Below are 12,906 nucleotides of genomic sequence, written 5' to 3'. Positions count from 1 at the left end.
TCTGACAGCCTGAATTTGCTCAATATGAGAAAATTATTGCAGATATGAAGGGATAAAAGTGTTGTCAAGGAGACTTATTATTGATCATTTCACTGTAGAAGGATGATGATAGAGATTGAGTATAAATGATGTTTCATTGTTTACTGAAGCAAAATATTTGTATTTCTCCACGGAAACCTCTTCAACTCCCTTTCTACAAATGCTTTCTCTATAGCTCTTGTGGAACTATAAGCTGAACCTGACTACAGATCCAAAGTTTGAATCCGTGGCCAGAGAAGTCTGCAAGTCCACTATTGCTGAGGTAAGCCAGGAGGAAGGCATGGCTGCTCTTGTGGCACTGAGACTTTTCTGTTTTTTGGGGAATTAATAGCTAATTTGCTAATTAATAGCGAATTAATGTGTGAATAATGATTTGGGAAAGCTCTAGTATCACATACCAGATTTGTACCTGTAATTAATTCAATCTCCTTGCTGAAGAAGCCAAGTACCTTAGTGGTACCAGGCAAAGGGATGGGAGAAATGCTGAACTAGCAACCCACCAGCTCCTACCAGACCTTTTGTCAGAAATTGGTTGTGGATTGGATTTGTCCCCTCTTTATCATGTGTGTGACATTTATAAGTGTGGTGTTGGAGCAGGGCTTCGGCTAAATTTAACATAAGGCTGGTTGTGGACTGTGTCTTGCTAGCAGAAGGGGTAAGCACACAGACATCAAATGATTATCAACTTGAGGGGTTTTTTCAAGTTTTAAAGGATAGTTACTCCAAGGAGACCATGTTAGGAACTTCTTTTTAGGTTGTGCTAGGAGTCTGTGCTCTGTGTCTCAAGCATCCATTCTCCTTGGTACAGCTTCAAAGATGATTTGATCAATCATTGCTTTCCTTGTGCTCATGCTCAAGCTCTTGAGGCTGTGAGCTTATGCAGGAGCCAGCTGAGCTGAGGTCTCTTCCCCTGTTTGTGGTGGTTTTCAGCTGGACTTAGGGAAGCAGTGGAAGGAAGGCTCTCTGCAGCTGTACAGGCTGCAGCTGACTGAATTCACTCACTGAGCCATGCTCTCAAAAACATGGTTTGTATATCCACCAGTACAATGTGACCTAGCCATAAACTTGCCTTTTAAAAAAACATTTAGTCTGCTCTAGTGTAAGTTGTTTAGTGTAAGGAGAGATCAAAAAAAAACTCTTTAGAAGAAGGCTAGAAGATCAAAGAGTGGAGGACAGCTTGCATCAAAGGATTGTGTTGTAGTTGGAGTTTGGTACCTCCCAAAAGCAAACACTGCCAAATCTGTTGAATCCCACTTTTTTTCGATCATAGAAAGGATCATGTTTTTCTGGTTTTTATCATATGGTGCTGCAGAATTTTTACAACCAAGGCATTCTTGAAAATGCTCTTTTAATAGTCTGTTTAATTACCATTTTTATACAGTGGCAGTCTGGCATTGCTGCAAATGATGCCCTGTAAATCTGGGATATTACATTTAAAAGCAATGGGAAGAGTATACATAATTTCAGAATTTTGCCATTTGGTGAGGATTTTTTAGTTAAAGAAAAAGGTTAAATAAGGAACAATAATCTCATGTTTGATCTGGTGTTTAATACTGAGGCAGGTACATAAACCATTACTCTAATATTTTTTAAAGGTACTTCTACAAAACTCTTTTAAACAGATATATAGTGGGCATATACTCCTCCCATACAATATTAACCTGTTCATATTTTCCTTAAATTGCCACTAACAGGTATAGGTGACTTTTTTGGGTGAATCAGCTCTCTTTAAAGTATTGCTTTGCACTAAGAACAAAATACAACTAGAAGAGCAATTCCTAGAAAAAGTCATTTGGGAAATGGTGGCTGACCCAACTGGGTATGGGCATGTTCTGGAAAGTGCACCTTTAATTTTATCAGCTAAATACAGTTTAAAATTCCAATTTATTTTCTTCTCAGCTGTTGTGGCTTTTATAAGTTCTGGCAAGAGCTTTAACCTAGAATTATAGTTGGCTACCAGATAACAGTGATTGCTTCAGAAGTGGCCTGGCAATAACATGTTCACTTGGTCCCTTCTGCAGTTCAGTGGCTCAGGCCAGGGAGCTCTGGGGCTGTTTCCAAAGCCAGGCTCTTCCAAAAACAGCATGTTGCTGTTGTGGGCTGGTTTGGCTCACAGTTGTTGAGCTTAAGTAGGGCCAAACCAAAGATGCAGCTTTCTCAGAGAGCACTTACTCAGCTCTGTCCAGTTCACCCTGCAAGAATCCTGTGTGTTTTCACTTTAAAATATATTTTGCACCTTATCTGTAACAATTACATTGACTTTAGTAACTGTTTTTCTAGTAGCTATTTAGATTAAATATAAACTGTTCCACCAGCCCACATCTGCCTTCAAATAACGATGTTTAAAATGTTGAATGTTTTGTCACACAAAGTAATGGCCTCATAAGCTGAGGCAGAGATCTGTTTTATTCATCTAGTCTGACCTGTGTGAGTCTCTCACAGGGTGCCTTGAGTTATTCTTGTTTGAATTAGAATATATCTTCCTAGAGACAGCTCTCAATTTTTTTAAATTTCCAATATAAATATTCCAACTTGGATTTTGAGAACTGATAAAATGGTTTCCCGCCTGTTCCCTTAGCACTGCCCTTGCTTGTTATCTGGAACTGCCAGAATTATTGATTGCCATAGATCTTCCTTGAGATTGATGAGCCCTTCAGTATTTTTACAGGGACAAATCTTTGATGCAATCAAGTCAGCCCATGTATCTATTCCTTGCAAACCTGTCAGCACTAAACTTCAGTGTCTGCCTGCCAGGGGTTCTTCCTGCAGCATTATGACTGCAGTTTTCAGCACACTCCTGAGCAGGGGCCACCAGAACTGTGCAAGTATTTCAACATGGCCTTGCAAGGGTTAAAAAGTCTCAGTGCTCCTTGGAGTGAGGCATTGCACTGCTGCTATGAGTGATTTCTCCAGGGACCATCCCTAACTGATCAGTAACCATGTTTCCCCCTTCTTTTGGAAAGACACTGTCAAAGCTGCCTGCATCTTTTACTTGCAGAGGTGGTGGCTCTGGCCTGTCTGCTTCCCTGAGCAGTGCAGGCTGTGATTTATATTGGGGACCTGTCTGTTCTTGTATGCTGCTTTTCCAATCCCTGCACAGCTTTCAGCTTTGGTTAGCTGTGATTTTTACTTTTTTTAGACCACTGAGTAAAATGGTTTTAGTACCAACAATCAGTTCATGCAAGAGCCTCATAGAAAAGAATTTGATGAGAATTTTCCTTTATAGTATTTTTCATCTCCTAGCAAGTTATAAACAGCTCTATAAATAGTGTTGACTTTTGAATCAGTCTCACTTCTGGCCAAAATCTTATATTGTCCGAGGTCAGGTGGCTAATGGGGGTCTAAGTATGATTTAGAGATGTTGTAATATTCTCAGTTTTCTAAATAAAGGTTTGTCAAACTAGCATTTTTCCTACAAGTCTACTTGATTGCAGGGGTTCAGTGTAATTATAAAAGACGATTATTGAGCAATAGAATTTATAATCCTCAAGGTCGCTGTGTTTGCTTTTTTTGGATGCTGGCGCACATGAGATTTCTCATTTCTGAAATATTTTCAATTATTCTGACTTACTGGAAATCAAACTAAAGCCTAGAAGGTTTCTCTGCTAGCAGATTTTGAGGCTACAGATTCAAGTTTCTTTGAGGATTTTCTTATAAGGTTAAATTCATAAGCTGCAACTGCTGTAATTTTCTTTTTTTTTTTAACAGATAAAGGAGTGTGCAGATGAACCAGTTGGTAAAGGGTTCTTGGTGTCGTGTTTGGTGGATCACAGAGGCAACATCACTGAGTATCAATGCCATCAGTACATCACTAAAATGACAGCCATTATCTTCAGTGATTACCGCTTGATCTGTGGCTTCATGGATGACTGCAAAGCTGACATCAATCTCCTGAAATGTGGCAGCATTCGACCTGGAGAAAAGGTACCTGGAGAACATGTAGATTGCCAATAGACTTGTAAAAGTCATTCACTTCAGGAAACTGATGGGGAGGCTCTGCAGTTGTATTACTGTCTGACTTGCAACTGAGAAAATTCATGGTGTGTCTCATCTGGCTGAAAAGGGTGGTGTCCTGATTGTTTGCAGTTCCTTTTTAATAAATGTGCATTCCTTTCTCTGTGAGGAACTGCTGTGCAGAGACTTTCATTTGTCTTTGCACAGCCCACCACAGGTGATCTGGCAGGTAGTTGTCTCTTTGATGAGGCCTTCCAGAGCTTGACTCAGTACACTGAATCCAAACACTAAATGTAAGCAGGCTTATTTCTTGGCTTATTCCACAGTCTGGTTGGGTCTGGCAGGAAGGTTATCAAGGTGATGATGCCTGTGCTATAACCCTTTCTGCTTTCTCAGGCTGTAGTGGATTGACTGGATCAACAGCTTTTATCTGTTTGCTTCTCCTTTCCTCTGCCCCTACAAAATCAGTGGAAGGGCACAGGGTGTGTGGTATCACATTTTAGTAGTACACACTTTCCAGTACTGTCCTGGTTTTGCTAAATCAATGTTCTTTTGCCTGTGAGACTTCAGCAGAGGTTGATGCAAAGAACAGTTTATAGTGACTGGATGTGGGATTATTTTCAAGGGCTGTCTTTCTGTGTCTACTTCAGCATAGCTAATGCAGCAAATGTGTAGTGCTGCAGCAATGAGTGACTTTTTCTATTATAAGTTTTTATGTTTAGGGATAAAGTTAAATTTAGCCTATCAACTTCTTACAGTGCTTTTTAAATTATAGCTTTTATGCTCATAAAAATTAGTCTTATAAATGAGCTATTAATGAAGGGATTTGCAATAAGATACACATTTTTTGGTTAAACAAAGAACCTTTCCTAGTTGTTTGAGATATTCACAGCTATTAGCAGCTAGTGTATTAAATTTAATTTCTAGTGTATTCCAGAAGATTTAGCTGAGCCAGAGACAGCATAAAAATAAGGACTCATTTCTGGAAACAAGAACAAAAGCAACCACAAGCAGCAGGAACTTGGGTGAACTATAGGTTCAGATTGGTAACAGCTGAGTAACTTGCTTTCTCCATAAAGTAAAGGCTCTTTTCTAATACTGGGCTGAAAGACCTCATGAAACGAGAATGAGAAATTGCTTTTAGTAATCAGTATAGAACCAGAAATGTGACGTGAATCTGGTGTGTCAGGTCTGCATATTACCTGTGGCTTGACCAAATTTGAATAAATTAAAATACTTATGGTAGCACTGGAGGGATACAGCAGAGGGGATTTGTAAGCATAAATCAAATCTCAAATGGTGGGAGTGAAGCCAGTGTGGGCAGCCCTGTGTGGGTAACTGTGCACAACCCCCTGCATTGGTTGGTTCAGGTGGGTGGAGGGGGAGGATGGCCAGGGTGGCTGAGGCCACAAGGCACCAGAGAAAGGGAAACTTTGGCTCACCAAGTTTCTGTGGGCTAGCAAAGTGATCACTGACCAAACTTCTATGGGTTTTACCATGGCTCATGTATATTCCTCTCTTTCTTGGTATCCAACCCAGAATATTGTGCCTTGGTTTGAAAAAGTGTTGCAGCCTGTCATATATCTTTTGTTATGCTGTCATCCTTGGCACTCGGAGCAATTGAAGTACTCTGTACTGCTATGGAAACAGCTATAAATGGCTATGCAAGCATTTCTTTTGTTGGTGTTCTGTTCTATCCCTTTGCTGCTTCAGAGAAATCTAATTTGCTTCCATCTGATGCTGGTTAAGGTTTTATTTCCATGCTGTAGCTTCTGAGAGTTACCTGTGGAGAAACAGTCATTACCCTTTTGTATGACTGAAGGTAACTATGAATTTAATAAATAGGACCTGGACACTTGAGGAGGAGGATGAGGGAAGAGATTCTCTCTCTTTTTTTGTGGAAATAAGCACAGCTAGACCATGAACTCCATCTACATTAGGCAGCTAGGGGATTGCAGTATGATAGCTTCATCAGAGTAACTGGGATAAACTGGCATTTTTAACTGTGAAAGACACTTAGGTGGATAATCTGTAATTACCTTGCCCCTTGAAGCTTCTCTGCTAGCTAACCATGTTCCTTTTCTAGACTTCCTTTTTTATGTTTAAACTTGCTTGATACTTCCTAATTGAATTCTATTCTTATTGAGTTTGTTGCTTCTGTTGTGGTGGTTTCTGTGCTTTTTTCTCACACATTTCTAGTTGGATTTCTGCCCTGTAAGAACAATAAAGTTCAGTTTAGAAGTCTCAATCTGACCCTAGACTTCATTTTGCTCTATGTAACAGAAAGGCTGTGGATGTGTCATTTGAAGGCATTAAGTTTTCTAACATGCCTGTGTTTGGGGGAAGTATGTCTTCATCTTTTCCCAACTGGTGGAGAAACATTTAATAGTAGTTTCAGTCACCTCTCCATGTGGCTGTTGCATTTCATAATGAATTTGGTCTCCTGGTATTTTAAAGTTGTTTTATCTTCATGCAATAGGGATCTAATTTGAAATTGAAATGGGTAATTGCAGTGGAGCTTTTCTCCTTCAGCTACTGATTGAAATGAGCTACTTTCCCAATCCTGGGAAAGGACCAGGATTGTATCAAACTCTAGTGGGCAGTGTGTAGTTGCCAGGGCGCTATTTAGTGATGTCCAAGCTGTAGCTGATTATTTGCCATGATGAAGGCTACATAAGTGTCATTTGCAGATCTCTTGTAGTACTTTATCAGATAACAATATTTTTTCTAAAGGAAGACATTTTAGGAGACCATTGTTTTCTTGCTTTTGTTTTGTTTTTTACCTCTAAGTGCTTTGAGTGCAGTTGTTATCTTTCCTTAGTTTCACAAAAGTACTGGACACAGAGGGAGCTGAGTCTAAATGGGAAAAGATAACATTCAGCTCAGTCTTTGTTTATTCAGTGTAGCAGTGAACTATCATCTGAAATATTGGGCATTAGCTAATCCAAGAGACATCCCAGCATCCCTGGTGTGTGGGTTAGCCAGGTGGAATGCTGAACTGGAGCTCCCAGGAGATCTCTTGGGTGGTTTTCCATAGCCAGGCTGCTCTGGCTCCAGTGGGTTGGCACAACTGTCCAGTGCAGGCTGCTTGTGCTGATGAGACAGGTTATATTACTCTCCTGCCTGCTGCTTCATTTTACTCTTCATTCTCTTTTGGTCACTTTCCTAGCTTCTGTCTGCAAGGCTGCAGCTGGAACAGATGTGTACTTCAGGCATGTCAGGTTTCAGACAGGATAAAATCCTTTCTGAGAAACTTCTGAAAAATGACAAAAAATCCCCAGCAGTTGCAAAGCCTAAACTATACTGGGAGGAAAGTGAAATCTCTAATGGAAAATGAATAGTAAAGCCAATGTTTTTAAAATTCTGTTTTGGCCTAAAGCTGGATTCCTGGAGCTTGAATTTTAGTCATAGCAATTAAAATCTCCCAGTATTGTGCTGAAGGGGATTTGCTTGGGCATATACATTTAGAACTAAATTTCTTTCCTCTGTGGCTCAAAGTGCTGTGGGTCAGTACTGGAAAGGTGATTGTATCTTTGGTGGATCTGGGGATATCCTTTCTTAAGGCTATGAAGAGTATCCAGACTAGATAATTATCTAGTATGTTTTACAGATATTTGCAAATTTCAGTTAAAATCTTACATTTAAAATCTTGATTGTGGTGGTGAAGCTATGTTCCAGGAACCATATGTGGTTTTTAGATTTGATCTCTTGTATTTCAGTGTATTGCTCCAGAAAAAATGAGGCCTAGACTTTAACAGGCAACAGTTTTGTGGGAGTCCTGACTTCTGGAGTGAACTTAGGGATTTTCAACTCTGCAGTGGAGGTTTTCTGGGAATGAGTGCTGGATAGAGGAAAATGGTTTTTAGTATTCATTCCACAGCAGAGCTGCAGCAGGTGTTCCACCCTTGCACACACCAGGCAGCTGGTGCTGGAGCAGGGCTGGCAGAGCTCATGCTGTGGGATGATGACCCTTGACTTTGGTGCCTCTGAAGCTGAGCTGTCCCCCAGGACTGCTGGCACATGAATGCAGGTGGGAACAGGCATCTCCTGAGGTGGAGAGCTGGGTGGTGATGCAGGTGCCACCAATGTGTGTCAAACTTGTCCTGCCATCCTTGGCACGAGCATTGATTGCCTTGATTGCCAGCTGCCTTAGGGTGGTGGAGTGCAGCTGTACACACATTTGTTTTCCCTTCCAGTCTGCAATAAGGGATTGTACAATATTAAATACAGTAGGTGTTACCCTATAATTAAAGCTTGAAGTGATATTTCTCTAAACCATGTTTGTAGAGTCCCATGCTCTGTTTGGCAGTAGTGTGGGTGTCTTCCTGCACTTCTGAGGAAATGAAGAGTCAGACTCTCCTTAAAATTACTTAACTAGTCAGCACTAGCACTCCAGGGACCTGATCTGCCTGAAAATGAACCCCAGATTAGGCCAGTAAATCTTCTAAACAGGATGTGGGCACAGGAACCTTAAGGGCACCACAAGGAGGTGTGTAAATGCTTGATGGTTGGAGGAAAGGGTTAGAGGGGCCAGATGGGTTCATTTGTGTGTGTTTTTATTGAGTCTGACATATTTTAAAATTGCTCTAACACAGGACAGCAGAGTAGCCAGCACTTCAGGCTGATCTGCCCTAATGTGAAATCTCTATTAGCAAAAGAATGCAATAGGTGAGCCATTTCATGTTGTGTCCCTAAAGTGTAACAGCAAACACCCAGCACATGGAAACCTGCTTTCCAGATTTCCTATTAAAGATAGGTTTACTTACATATATAATATGATTCTGACCAGGAGTCTAAACCCACACTGCAGAAAACCAGGAAACTTCTGATTTTCCTAGCAGGAAAGGCTTGCCTTCTGCCCTTCTTGCTAGCTTGCAAAGGAAAGCTGCAGGTGAGTGAAAGTAACCTTGGTTTGCCTTCCCTCCCAGCTGCAACTTCACTTAGGCAGGAGCAAAAATGTGCCACAGGAGCTTAAAATGGTTGTTTTCAATCATTCACACTTGACATCTTCTCAGCTGTAGTTACTACCCGTGACTGACCAGGAGAGTTTGCAGAACAGTGTTTGTGTTTGATGTGGTTATGGATAAATGGCAATTTTAAGTGATGTGACCAACTTACTTCTGAGTTCTATTCCTCAGAATCCAGATTTGAGGATCAGTCCTAGAGGGACCGTAGAGATATAATTATATTTCTTCAAAGATACTTACTCAGCATATGGAATTGGCCAGTTCTCATTCAAAGGAGCAAACCAAAATAAGGAATTTTTGGGGGGTGTGGGTTTTAGGTTTTCTGCTTTCTTTTTTTTCCTTGTAGGGGAAAACTGCTTTTAGCCTTTTTAAACTGGTGATATTTCTGGGTTGTGTTTACAAGTTAACAAATAATCAACCAATTCTGCTTGTGCTCCAAGTGTAGCAGAACTAAGGCAGGAATCAAAGGCTGCCTGTGTAAGCAGACACGTCAGAACAAAAAGATGGAGGAGAGCTGTGTGGCTGTGTGTATCATGGACGTGTTTTCTGGAGCCTGCTCTCTTACTCATGCTCCTGCAGCAGCAGTGGATGATCTGCTTGACAGAGCAAGCTGAAGGGATGGCTCCTAAGTGGTGACTGCAAATGCCAGGCTGGGTGATTCAGCTGAATGTGAACATGCATGCCTTGTTGCATACTCAGACAGTGTAAGTTTAGTGGCAATATCCTCTCACAGCAGAGCAGCATTAAATAAGGTGGCCTTCACATGAAAAACTTGCAGAAGCCTTGAGAAATTTCTACCTATAGAGTCCTTTAGAGGAACCAGACCTTCTACAGGGGTATGGAGGGGGCAGGGTTCTCCTTGTAAACACATACTGAGGATATGGGAGGCTAAATGGAGCTTTGCTGAGCTTTGCCCTGCCTCTTCCAGGCTTTTAAACAAAGCACAGGCTCTCTGTGTTTATTGGCAGTTACTGCTCATAGTCCAATATTGTTTCCAGACCTGCAGGACAGTGGATGTGGTGCACAGCACTGGGCCAGAAGTGCTTTTTCAGAGACCTCTGTCTACTCTTGAATGCTTTGCATTTTTTAATTCTCCTAGGGAGGAATTGAGAAGCCTAGATTGGTCAAAGCTCCTTTGTGGCCTTATTTACATCACAAATTTTCACCATCCAAACTGAAGGCTTGTCTTGGCATGGCAAAACTATGATTTTTCTCTCCCCAAGCATTTTCTTAATGTGATGCTGATCCTTGCTGTTGCCATGGTGCCAAGAAAGCTGTGTCAGATTAAAGATAATTTGGCTGTTTTGGTAAACTGCTCTGAGCAGTGTGACTAAGTAGTGATAATCTCATTAAGTCACATTAAAACAAGCCCAGAGCATTGGAGGGGGGGATTTCATGGTGACCATCAGTGGGATAGTGATGTATAAAGTGTGGTTAGTACAGGTCTTAATTGTTGCCTCCTCTGAATTTAAATGAGATTCAGGCTGGATGTTGGGAAGTCTATATGTAGAGAGTTTGTTGCTTAATTAAAGTGGTGCTTAGCCAGAATCACAGCTCACTTGATTATGTAAAAGCTTGGATACAGATTTCTTGTTCTCCCATAGGATGCTCACTCACAAGGAGAGGTGGTGGCATGCCTGGAAAAAGGCCTGGTGAAAGAGGCAGAGGAGACTGACCCTCGAATCCAGGTTTCTGACCAGTGTAAGAAGGCAATTCTTCGTGTGGCTGAGCTCTCTTCCGATGACTTCCACCTGGACCGGCATCTCTACTTTGCGTGCCGAGATGACAGAGAGCGCTTCTGTGAAAATGTGAGTGCTTTCCTCTTCCTTTCTCTCTACAGGAATCCATTTAAAAAACCCAGAACCTCTCTGGACAAAGCAGTGAAGGGAGCTGTAGGCTGCAGCCTGAGTGATATTGTGTAATACTAAAAATAGACACCCTGTAACTGTCATTTTGCAGTAATTCCAGCATTAATTCATTCACCCAACAAACACACCTTATTCCCTATGGGTTAATGAACTGGATTGGCATAAATGGTTTAAGGGGCATGAGAGCTGGTGTGACAGGGAGTAGGGGAGGAAAGGCAGAGGTGAGTGACCACTCCTTTCTGCAGCTGTGAGCTGTTGCACAAAGCCTGGCCTGACTGTACATGCAGCACTTTTTATGCCTAGCATGAGCTGCATTGTTCAGTCTCAGTTAGCTTGTATTGGCTGAGAATTGTTACACTGAAAGGGTGATGAACATGACCAGATTATTTTTATGCAATAAAATTTAAAGGATTTTTATTGCATAGAAGCTATTGCTGTCATTTGAAATATTAACTCGAATATATTATTAGTTTAAAAAAATCTCCTCAGGTGTAGTTTAGCCTGCTTGTCAAATATTACAAATATTTTCTTTAAGGGTAACTGTTACTGTTCTGTTTCACAGACTCAGGCTGGGGAAGGCCGAGTGTACAAGTGCCTCTTTAATCACAAGTTTGAAGAATCAATGAGTGAAAAGGTAAGTACCCTGGTGAGACAAATCCTTACTGCAGAAATCATCAGATCACTCCTCAGTCCAGGCTGCATTATTCTTTTCCAGTGTTAAGGAAAATGTCATCTTCCTAGCCAGATAATCAGCTAGTTTAACAAATGCTTTTACTTTGATATTTTCGTGTTTCAAGTTTCAGTCTTTCAAGTAAAGGATTTAAATAAATCAAAGCTTTTGGGTGGGTAATTTGGAGAGGCAAGACATGGAGCTCAAGTGGTAGCATTGTGATTGACTGTTTAAAGTAGCAGTCACAGCATGCTGGGTTAAGCCTTGGATAAATGGTGTTCTAATTGTACAGATTAAAAACAAAAAGAAGCTGAGTTTCTTTCACTTGTGTTTTTAAGGCTGTTTTCAAGCATCACATTCTGTGTGGGAAGGATGCACAGTTCAGTGACTGAACAGAAGTTTTCCTTCTGGTTTTCTTGAAGATGTGGTTTTCAACAACAGCAAAAAATGTTGTTCTAGAAAGCTAGTTCTGAAAAGGTTGTGTTGGTGTAGGTGCTTTGTTAAGGCAGCAATGCCTTCAGTGATTTTGGAAGCAGCATCATAGTGTCTGGGATTATGTGGAATTGTAATCTGTAGGGAAGGATGTGAAGATGAGTATCTGTAAAGATCTCCTCAAAGAAGGTCTGCTGAAGGAGCCTGACTCAGAGTGCTGAAGGGATCAGACTAATTTCTTTTTTGTTAATTGCATTAGCTGTCTGACAGCTTGGTTCCAATTAACAAATTCAGATCTGAACAAGTGATCTCTGAGGGCTTTAAACAAAGCTCCATTTTGTAGAAGTGTGTTACTGCCTAAGCTCTGTTTAGTTATACTGAGACACTGGTAGTTCGTGAAGGGTGTTTTCCATGATCAGCTGACTGAGGTATGAATGTAAGATGCAGAGAGGTTACACTGAGCTGCAGCAGATGACTTCATAGAGAGAGAGAGGGATGGGTGGATGCTCTGAGGATGCAGTTTGCAGAGCAGAAGGAGCACTAAATGTAGTTCTCACTCTTGTAGCTGCCAAGGTTGGACCATCTGCAAAGTCACTGGTTTTGTAGAAGCTGTTACCCAGCAAAGAGTCCCTCCTTGCCAGCTGCTGCACACACATGTAGCCAGCAATAGCTGCTGGTGGGTGGCTTGCTTTGTGTCATCCAGAACTGGCTCCTGGGCTGTGTCCAGCCTTTCCCTGCTTCAGGTGATCTGCAAGCCTGTATCTCCCTGTGTCCAGAGCTGGAAATTTGTCCAGTCCCAGGGTCTGGGACTGCACAGGAGGATGAAAGATGGAGTGGGAATATGCTGGAGTAGGGTTTTCCAGGTCCTCATGTAGGTGTGGGAAGAAGAGGATGAAGTCAAAAACCTGATATAAGAAAGTGGGGAGCAGGTTCTAGGACTTTCCTCTTCCTTGTGCCAAGATTGCTCCCTCTTTCC

The 12,906-nt window shown here is 41.4% G+C and overlaps 1 protein-coding gene across 1 annotated transcript in view; it reads left to right on the top strand.

Moving 5' to 3' along the window:
* Positions 1-12,906, top strand: part of GLG1 (golgi glycoprotein 1) — a 78,576-nt gene that overhangs the window by 41,187 nt on the left and 24,483 nt on the right. The window contains exons 3-6 of the mRNA XM_054296284.1: positions 215-301; positions 3,748-3,963; positions 10,565-10,768; positions 11,391-11,462. Of these exons, the coding sequence (XP_054152259.1) occupies positions 215-301; positions 3,748-3,963; positions 10,565-10,768; positions 11,391-11,462 (579 nt within the window). The remainder of the gene's footprint in view (positions 1-214; positions 302-3,747; positions 3,964-10,564; positions 10,769-11,390; positions 11,463-12,906) is intronic.

Source organism: Melozone crissalis, unplaced genomic scaffold (assembly GCF_028551555.1).
Source record: "Melozone crissalis strain CALT ecotype California unplaced genomic scaffold, PUWL_Pcris_2 ptg000007l_1, whole genome shotgun sequence".
Lineage (NCBI taxonomy): Eukaryota > Metazoa > Chordata > Aves > Passeriformes > Passerellidae > Melozone > Melozone crissalis.
The sequence above is the reverse complement of the archived record's forward strand: the minus strand, read 5'-3'. Positions and strand labels throughout refer to the sequence as shown.